Raw genomic sequence first — 10,603 nt, 5'->3', positions numbered from 1 at the left:
TAAGCCCCTTAATGACCTTCATACCCCAAATTTAAGGTTTTGACCCGACATCCCCACGAGAATTTCGTTTTACTAGACTTGTAGAGAATCATCCCTAGATTCTCGTGGTGGTGTCCGTTCGTCAATTGAACTTATATTTTACAAGAAATTAAAGAAAAAGGGAAAAATGGCTTACCCTAGGGAATACGCTTATGCCGCTCCTACCACTGATCCACTCCGGTAGAAATGACGGCAGCGGCGAATGGAGTCCAGTGGTATCTTCGGATTTTTGATCGGGCGAAAATCCGTCACGAAATCGAGGAGAGAGGGAGAGAGAATGAGAGGAGAGAGAGGGAGATTACAGAGGCTGCGCGTGAAAAGAAAAGAAATGAAGAAGAAGAAGAAGGAGAATATAGGGGGGGGGCGTATATATATATTTATATTAATATAATAATAATAATAATAATATATTTAATTAATAATAATAATGTATTTTATTAATAAAATAAAAATAAATTTTAATTAATTTTTTTTCTTTTTCTTTTAAATTCGATTAATTAATTAATTATTATTATCATTTTTTTTTTTTTGGAATCAATCCACTAATCTTTTATATCTCTTTTTGGGGTTTTTACATTCTCCTCTCCTTATAAAAATTTCGTCCTCGAAATTTGTCATTCCCCTATTTCCCTTCCTTAGTGAAATACTTCCAATTTTTATTAATTACCCTCACTTATGGCGGAGGAATACCGTGGTTACAACGAGGGTTCTGGGAGATTACAACTATTCAAAATTCTCCCAAAACCATTCACGTTTCAAAACTAAAAAACTCTATATATTCTATGTTACACTATACAAATAAAACTACAATACTATTCCATTCACTTGACTGGTTCAGCTCTAAACTCCACTGAATAAATGCGGATATATCTGGCGCATCTAATCCTCTAGCTCCTAGGAAGCCTCCTCAATGGCATGATTGCACCATAGAACTTTTACTAGTGGAATCTTCTTTGTGCGTAGCTCCTATTCCTTCCAGTCAAGAATCTGCACTGACACTTCCTCATAAGCTAAAGTATCACCCAACTCCAGTGCTTCATATTTGATCACATGGGAGGGGTCTGGGACGTATTTCCTTAGCATAGAAACGTGGAATACTTCATGGATCCTAAATAGGACCAGTGGTAATGCCAAGCGATAGGCAATTGGACCCACTCTCTCAAGAATCTCGAATGGTCCAATATACCTAGCGCTCAGGTTACCCTTCCTCCCGAACCTCATAACACCCTTCAGCGATGCCACCTTCAGGAATACGTGATTTCCTGTGTCAAACTCCAATTCTCGCCGACGAGTATCAGCATAACTCTTCTGTCGGCTCTGCGTCGTCCTGATCCTATCTCTGATGAATCTGACTTTATCCTAAGTTTGCTGTATCAACTCTGGCCCTAATACCTATCTCTCACCAACCTCATCCCAGTACAACGGGGATTGGCACCTCCTGCCATACAGTGCCTCATACGGTGCCATCCCAATGCTGGCTTGGTAGCTGTTGTTATACGCAAACTCAACCAGTGGCAAATACTGTATCCAACAACCTCCAAAGTCCAGCACACATGCTCGCAGCATATCCTCCAGAATCTGTATCGTCCTCTCTGTCGGTCCATCTATTTGAGGATGAAAAGGTGTGCTGAACGACAACTGAGAACCCATGGCCCCTTGCAGACTCTTCCAAAAATGAGATGTGAACCATGGGTCTTTATCTGAAACTATGGACACTGGGACGCCGTGGAGTCTAACTATCTCCTGGATGTATAACTCAACCAATCTGTCCAAGGAGTAGCTAACTCTGATCGGCAAAAAGTTGGCAGTCATCGCCAATCAATCCACCACTACCCAAATAGTGTCCTGTCCATGGAATGCTGGCGGTAATCTTGAGACGAAATCCATCGTTATATGCTCCCACTTCCACTCAGGAATGTGGAGTGACTGCAATGATCCTGCTGGTCTCTGATGCTCAGCCTTTACTTGCTGGCACGTCAAACACTGATCCACATACTGAGCTATCTCCCTCTTCATGTTGCTCCACCAGAAGGACTCTCAAAGATCCCTGTACATTTTAGTGCTACCCGGATGTACAGTATATACATGACCGATGTGCTTCCTCCAGAATGACTATCTTGATCTCAGGATCGGCAGGAACGCATAACCTGGTACGGAACCTCAAAGCTCCATCATCTGAAATGCTGAACTTTGGTTCCTGACCATCTTGTACCTTTCTCATAAGCTCTACTAGTTCTACGTCATTCCTTTGGGTTGCTTTAATTCTTTCCTGCAGAGTCGGCTGCAAAACCAAGTCAGCAATGAACGCCTGGTGATCGCCCTCTACCAGCTCCACACCGAGCCTCTCCAGATCCATCTGAATCGAATGCTGAATCTCCACTGCAGATACAGATGATTCCACTGATTTTCGACTCAAAGCATCAGAAATTACATTAGCCTTTCCCGGGTGGTAGCTGATAGTGCAGTCGTAATCCTTTATTAGCTCCAGCCATCTCCTCTGCCTCATATTCAATTCCTTCTACATGAAGAAATACTTTAAACTCTTATGGTTAGTAAATATCTCCCACCTACCCCCATATAGATAGTGCCTCCAAATCTTTAGCACGTAAACAACCGCCGCCAACTCTAGATCGTGGGTAGGGTAGTTCTTCTCATATTCTTTCAACTGTCATGAGGCATAGGCTATTACTCTCCCACGCTGCATCAATACACATCCGAGCCCTTTATGGGATGCATCACTATAAATTACGAACCCCTCTTCTCCTGAAAGTATCGTTAACACAGGTGCAGTGATGAGTCGCTGCTTCAATTCCTGGAAGCTCTGTTCACATTCATCAGACCACTCAAACTTCACTCCCTCCTTGGTCAATCGAGTAAGTGGGCCTGACAATCTAGAGAAACCCTCAACAAACCTGCGGTAGTACCCAGCCAATCCTAGGATACTCCTGATCTCGTGCACGTTCTTTGGTCGTACCCAGTCTACTACCGCCTTAATTTTACTCGGATCAACAGAAATACCACCCTCGGATATAACGTGTCCAAGGAAAGTAACTTGTTCCAGCCAGAACTCACACTTTTTGAGCTTCGCATATAGCTTCCTCTCTCGCAACACCTGCAACACTATACTTAGATGCTCCCAATGCTCCTCTGGACTCTTCGAATACACCAATATATCATCAATAAATACTACTACAAACTTATCCAAGTACTGGTGAAAAACCCTGTTCATAAGATCCATAAACACTGCAGGAGCATTTGTCAACCCAAACGGCATAACTAGAAATTCATAGTGACCATACCGTGTTCTGAATGACGTATTCGGAACATCTTTCGCCCTAACTTTCACTTGTTGGTACCCGGAGCGAAAATCTATCTTCGAAAAGATCTGTGTCCCCTGTAACTGGTCAAACAAATCATCGATACACGGGAGCGGGTATTTATTCTTGATAGTTACTTTATTTATTTCTCGATAGTCGATGCACAACCTCATCGAGCCATCCTTCTTCCTCAAAAATAAAATCGGTGCTCTCCAGGGCGACACACTGGGCCGAATAAACCCCTTATCTAATAGTTCCTACAACTGCTCCTTCAATTCTTTTAGCTCTGTCGGTGCCATTCTATACGGTGCCTTCAAAATTGGCGTTGTCCCTAAAGCCATATCAATAACGAACTCTACCTCACGATCAAGTGGTAGTCCTAGAAAATCCTCGAGGAATACATCAGGAAAATCCCTCACCACATGGATATCCTCCACCCTCAGCTCCCCTTCTGATACAACCTTCACACAGGCTAAATATCCCTGATAGCCTTCTGATAGCCATCTATGCGCCTCAATAGCAGATAATAACTGAGGTGGGGTGTGCACATGTGATCCCAAGAATCTGTACTCCTGTCCCTCTGGAGGTCTAAATATTACCACTCTCTGATAGCAATCAATGCTAGCATAGTGGGCAGCTAGCCAATACATGCCCAAGATTACCTCAAACCCATGCATGTCTAAAACCACCAGATTAGCTAATAAAGACCTCCCCTGAATATCCACTGGACAGTCCTGAGTACCTTTCTACATACCCCTATGGTCCCAGTCGGCGTAGCAACAGACAAACTAATTTCTAACTGCTAAGGCTCAAATCCACACAATTTAACATAATCCCAAGTGATAAACGAATGCGTTGCCCCAGGATCAAACAAAATAGTAGCTTTAAATGACAGTATTGAAACAGTACCTGTCACCACATCGCCGGCCGCCTCAGCATCTCCTAGCGTCAAAGCGAAAACTCTAGCTGGGGCCGTATTCCTCTGCTGGCCTCCTCGTGGTGCCTGGTAACCTCCTCGTGCAGGTCTTGGAGTAGTACTAGTCTATGTCGGACACTCCCTCATCATATGTCCTGGCTCCCCGCACCTATAGCAGACACCTCGCCCAGCACGACACTCACCCAGGTGTCTATTCTCGCAAGATGGGCAAGCGGGAGATAGTTGTGCACCCTGGAAACCACGATTCCCAGTCTCCTGTCTTCGGTCCCTATAATAGCCACCTCTCTTCCACGCGGCACGGCTGACTCCCTGCTGGGAACCATAAGGTGTAGACCTCTTCTTTTGCCTCTGCTCCTCAGCCTCCAACTGATCACCAATTTCTGCTATAGTGGCTCGGTCAACCAGTTCGGCGAAGTCTTGCAACTTCAAAATCGATATCTGCTTATAAATTTCTCTCCTCAAGCCTCTTTCAAACTGCCGTACCTTCTTCACCTCATCTAGAATGATGTACGGGGGAAAACGAGATAGCTCGATGAACCTCGCCGCGTACTGTTGCACTGATAGCTGTCCTTGTTTCAGATTCAGGAACTCTGCAATCTTAGCCTCCCTTGACGAGGCTGGAAAATATCTGTCGAAAAATATCTCTTTAAACCGCTCCCACGTCATCTCAACAGGTATGGTCCTCTATTGCTCTAACAGTCTCACTACTGGTCTACTCAAAGAGCTTTGAGGAACATGAACATCATTTGAGGCTTGTGTTGCAGGTATTGAGGGAAAGAAAACTATACGCGAAATTCAAGAAATGTGAGTTCTGGTTGCGACAGGTCACCTTTTTAGGGCATGTGATCTCTGAGGATGGTATATTAGTTGACCCAGGCAAGATAAAGGTAGTGGTAGATTGGGCGAGGCTGAGAAATGTTCAAGAGGTCAGAAGCTTTCTAGGTATGGCAGGGTATTACTAGCGCTTTGTAGATGGTTTTTCCAGACCATCATGTCCCTTGACATGGCTCACAAGGAAGAATGCGAGGTTTGAATGGTCTGATGAGTGTGAGCAGCTTCTATGAGTTGAAGCAGCGGCTGGTTACTGCCCCGGTGTTAGCTATTCCATCAGAAGAGGATGGATTTGTTATATACAGTGATGCATCCTTAAAGGGACTTGGGTGCGTGTTAATGCAGCATGGCAGAGGTTATTGCATACGCTTCTAGGAAGCTTAAAGAATATGATAAAAACTACCCTGTACATGATTTGGAATTAGCTGCAGTGGTGTACACTCTCAAGATTTGGAGGCATTATCTGTATGGAGGGAAATGTGAAATCTTCACTGACCATAAAAGTTTGAAGTATTTCTTCCTTAAAAAAGAACTAAATATGAGGCAAAGAAGATGACTGGAACTTTTTAAAGATTATGACTGCACTATTTGCTACTGTCGCGACGTCTCGGGAGCGCGTGTGCCCCTGGCGGCGAAATAAAAATCAATTTTAAAGTGATGTAATTGGAGGCTGCTAGACTTCCGATCACATGATTGAATTTATCAACGCTGATATCTTGGGGAATGTAGGCTTGATTCAGGACTTTAAGTAACACCTCCCGATGGGTTTCTGAATTTAGTAGAAGTGACAAAACAGATATGTGAGCCGGCATTTTCTTTAGTTGGTCCATGATGTTGTACTCGCTATGCTTTATTATCTTCAGGAATTCTTCGGCCTCTCCATTAGATATTGGACTTTTCACTGCCCTGTCTGGTTCCCCTACATTCTGTCAATTTGTTTTAGAAGAATCTGGCATATACACCCTACCACTTCGAGTTATCCCTTTCACCCCTGATATATTACTGGTGCTTCCTTCGACATACGCTTCACATTCATATTTCCAGGGTACTGCTTGGTTACTCTTGTATGGGAATGGCCTGGGAGTAAAGATCACCAAGCGAGCTGGCGCTTCCTGTGTGGGAAGAGCCTTGTTCATGGTAGGTATGAATGGTTGATTAGTGCACTGATGATATACCGGCCTGTTTTCCCCAATGACTGCAATCTCTCCACTTTTGCGGGTACAACCAATCTCTATAAACTTGTTATCCACCATCTTTTGCAAAAACATTCTAAAAGTTACACACTTTTTCACAGATCTTCCTTCTTTACTCTGACATAAACAAAGTGCATTAGTGGGGCAAACAGCCTCTTGCCCTATCTGACCTGCCGCAATAAGTTCATTGAACACCCAATCTAAAGACATTTGTTCAAAATCCACCTCATTCGTCCCTTCTTCTATCATTCCGACATTGTTACCCCCATGATTGGGCAAAGGGTTCCCTTGAATTCCTGGTTGTTTATCATCAAATGCTAGCCATCCGGCTTCTCTTAGTGTTTGAACCTTATTTTTGAATGCCCAACAACGTTCAATAGTGTGTCCGGGAGTGTTAGCGTGATATGCACACTTGGCTTCGGGGTCATACCATTGTGGAAAAGGTGCCGTAACGACCGTTCCAGGAATGACTGAAACTAAGTTCCTCTCCATCAATTGTGGGAATAATTCTGAGTATGTCATTGGAATAGGATCTATCCTTCTCATATTTCTCTGGATGCCTCTATCATGAGTTCGCATATTCGGTTGGGCGGGCATGGCCCCGGAAGGAACAACTTGGGGTCTACCTCCCGTATGAACAGTCTGATTGACAGAGGGCTCGAAAACAAAATTCCTCCTAGCCCCTTGGCCATGCTCTCTTTGATATTGTTGTCTTTGAACCATCTGGACCTCTTCTTCCTTTTTCTTGCTTGTCCACTTCTTGCCTAGACCAGTCTCTGTACTAATACTTTTAGTTCTCCCGACTTTGATGGCCGTCTCAATCCTCTCTCCGGTAGAAACAATGTCCATGAAGTCATGGGGGGTTGCCCCTAGGAGATGCCCGAAGTAAGGATCTTTCAAGGTATTCACAAATAGGGAAATAGCCTCCCTATCTTCCACCGGAGGATTGACCTGGACAGACATGTCCCTCCACCTATATGCATATTCTCTAAATGTTTCGGTGGGCTTCATTTGCATACTCTGCAAGGTCATACGATCGGGTGCCATTTCTATAACATGGCGGTATTGAGCTATAAAAGAATTAGCCAGATCTTTTCATGTGCAGATCCGAGTCCGATCTTGTTGAATATACCACCTGATAGCTGCCCCTGTCAAGCTGTCTTGAAAGCAATGCATCATTAGTCTCTCATTATCGGAATGGGCAGCCATTTTTTGGCAATACAGGCGCAGGTGAGTTCGAGGACAATTAGTTCCATTAAATTTTTCAAAATCTGGTACTTTGAATTTTGGTGGTAGGGTGACCTTTGGCACGAGGCACAAATCATTGGGATCTACAGAATCGAATGTATTGGATCCTTCAATAGCTTTCAGACGTTCCTCTAGTACATCGTATCGACGTTCAGTTTCAGATCTGTTCACCCCCAAATTAGAAGCTACTAATGGGGGAGTCCCCACTACTGGAAACCCCTGTGCTGGTATATTAGGGATGAACGGGGGTATACTTGGCATTGAACCCTCCATGACGCCAGGTAGTGGAACTGACGTTTGCCCATGTACTGGGGTAAACCCTGGAGGATGAGTAGGATCCATATCTGTCTCCGGATCATTCTGCACTGCTTTTCCTTTGTTCGTCAACAATTCCAGGATCTTGCTCATTTTTTCATTCAATTCTTCTTGTCCTTGCTCTATACCCAGGACTCTACCTTCCAATTGTTCACTCATTTCTTTTGCCCTTCTCCTGGTATTGTATTGATGCATGACAGTCTCAATGTTGCTTGCTTAGACAAATTTTGTCGCTAGGCACTGCAAACCAAAACTTTCCCTTTTTAGAATCGTGAATGCATAGATATGAATGCATGAAATGCAATGGTCTTTTCAAGACGTGTAAATTTCACAAATATGAAACATATGTATGCAACCTAATGCACTCCAATCAAGGTTCATGGAAGAGATCATCATCATTTTTAGAAAATAAAATCTGCTTTTCATTAATAGAATCCTTTCATACAATAACAAATCCAACCGAATATTAAATCAAAATCTGCTCATGATTGCACAATCTCTGCATTTTGCTATGTCGACTTTTTATGCAAAGCCCGAAATTTGGCCTCCCAGTAGTCCGCTTTCATTATGCACGGCTCAATCTTTTCCAGTACTTGATTATACTTGCTTCTCTGCTCATCCCCCTGCCTCTCTAACTCTTGTATGTAGAGCGATTTCTTTTTAACTTCGGTATGGGCATCTTCTAACATTTGAGATTTCTGTCCAAGTGCTGCTCGAAGTCTTCGTCTTTCCTTCCTTAGAGCCACGACCTCTTCTTCTGATTGTATGTACCGAATCCTTTGTCGCTTGATTTCTTTGCGATAGACAGAGACTAGAGCCTCCTTTTGCTGATTCCCCACTTCTGCTCTTGCATCTCCTTTTTCTACTGGGCATGGATCCCCTTGTGGCTTCAATTGCATGCATGCGCTTGGTGATTTAATATGTTCAATAACGATTTCTGGGATTCTTTTGAGTTGGGGGTTTACCCGGTTTTCTCGCCATGCTTCATAATTTCCTTGGACTGTGGCAATTCCATCACTCGGGTCTATTAGGTTCACATGCTTCCATGCCACCATAAATTTTCTAATCTGGTTTCGAGTGTCTCCTGTTTCATATGCAAAGTCTGAGTCAGCCAATCCATGAGTCATAGGCACAAACTGAGATGCCCCCAATTGCCTTCTGACCATCAAAGGGGCATATGCTATCCCTCCCCATGGGCCTAGTAATGGAACCCATGGAAGATTTCCACACCGATATATCATGTTAGAGCAGACCATCCATGGCGCCAGCCAAGTTACCCCTGAGTCGATCAAGCCACACATTTTTGTGTTCCATTTAGATTTATCTAACTGCTCCTTCAATTGGGTATCCTCAAATTCAGCCAAAGGGATTCGGATCATTGAGAAAATACTACGGAAGCCCCCTTTGTTAGACGATAAGTGACCTACCATCCAGACATATAACAGCTGCACACAACATTTTAAACGTTCTCTCCTCCTGATTCTACAGTTGTTGAGTGATCTGAAGGTTTCTGCCAGGATGCCTTGAACGGGATTAATCCCGTTACGTACTTGTGCTACAAACGAAACAGTAGCTTGATCGATCATGTTTAGTTCTTTTGGAAAAATGATCAAACCGTAAATAGCTAATGCCATCATATGTATTTGAACCTCTTCTTTTTCTTCTTTTTCGATTATTTCTTTCAACTGCTTCCAAGAGATTTTCCTTACTTCTGCACCTCCCTCTGAGAATGTTTTCTGGATTTTGACCCTGACAGCATCGTACATCTCCTTCACGAACGAAACACTAGCATCATGCACATAAGGTTTGTATGGTGTCTGTAACTTGACTAGATGCAAAAGCGAAGTATACTCCTCGATGGTTGGTGTCAAGTAGATACCGTTCATTGTAAAGCAACGATATGGTGGATTCCAGAACTCGACCAGTGCTTTTATGGCAGGGATATTTACCGATACATGCAACAAGAAACCAATGTGCCCATATGTTTGAGAGAATTTTAAACGGCGTGCCGGGGTCCATTCCTTCCAAATGACTTTTAGCTCATCTAACGGATTGGATCTTATGTTGATGAAAGTCCGGGCTGGTAGTTCGATGATAGATTTCTGAGTAAGACTATCACCCCACTTGTTCTGTTGACTTTCTGAATATTGTTGTACTGTGGACTCAATCTCATGGTAAGCCATTGTGTTCTCCATGAATGATTCATATCTCTTATAGAACCTTGATGAAGTAGACAGGATGCCTATGTGAATGCAACATGTTAGTAAAGGTATCATACAACTCAAAACAATGCATGCAGTCATGACACCAAACTGAAAATAATGAAACTTATATCCTCCACCCGAGGTAGACTTATATAAAAGATTCTCCAAGACTCTATCTTATGCATGGGGTGTTTATGCATGTGTGTACTTAGTGCACAAATACATGTCAATAGGGATATTAACATGTATGTGACCTATCGGGCATGATTACGTGTGAAATTATGCATGAATGCATGGATGCAATGTAACCTAACTAACTACTTTGTTAGCTTTCTAGGAAAAGTCCCACTAATGAGAGATTTCAATACAATCATTGCTGGGCCACAATTTAAATTCAACTCTTCCCTCAATCGGTCCATGTATCTCAGATGAAGGGTCAAATTATGATCTGAGATTGAGGTTGACCCAGGTTGGTCAACCCATTGGATTTGTTTAGTGCGGACTTGTGGACTTTAGTGT

The 10,603-nt window shown here is 43.2% G+C and overlaps 1 protein-coding gene across 1 annotated transcript; it reads right to left on the bottom strand.

The window, feature by feature from the left end:
• Positions 1–8,389: 8,389 nt before the first annotated feature.
• Positions 8,390–10,075, bottom strand: LOC131144964 (uncharacterized). The gene has a single exon (XM_058093962.1). It carries the CDS (start codon positions 10,073–10,075, stop codon positions 8,390–8,392), a length of 1,686 nt encoding a protein of 561 aa, XP_057949945.1.
• Between the last annotated feature and the right edge of the window lie 528 nt (positions 10,076–10,603).

Source organism: Malania oleifera, chromosome 12 (assembly GCF_029873635.1).
Source record: "Malania oleifera isolate guangnan ecotype guangnan chromosome 12, ASM2987363v1, whole genome shotgun sequence".
Lineage (NCBI taxonomy): Eukaryota > Viridiplantae > Streptophyta > Magnoliopsida > Santalales > Ximeniaceae > Malania > Malania oleifera.
This window is presented reverse-complemented; position numbering and strand designations above follow the sequence as displayed.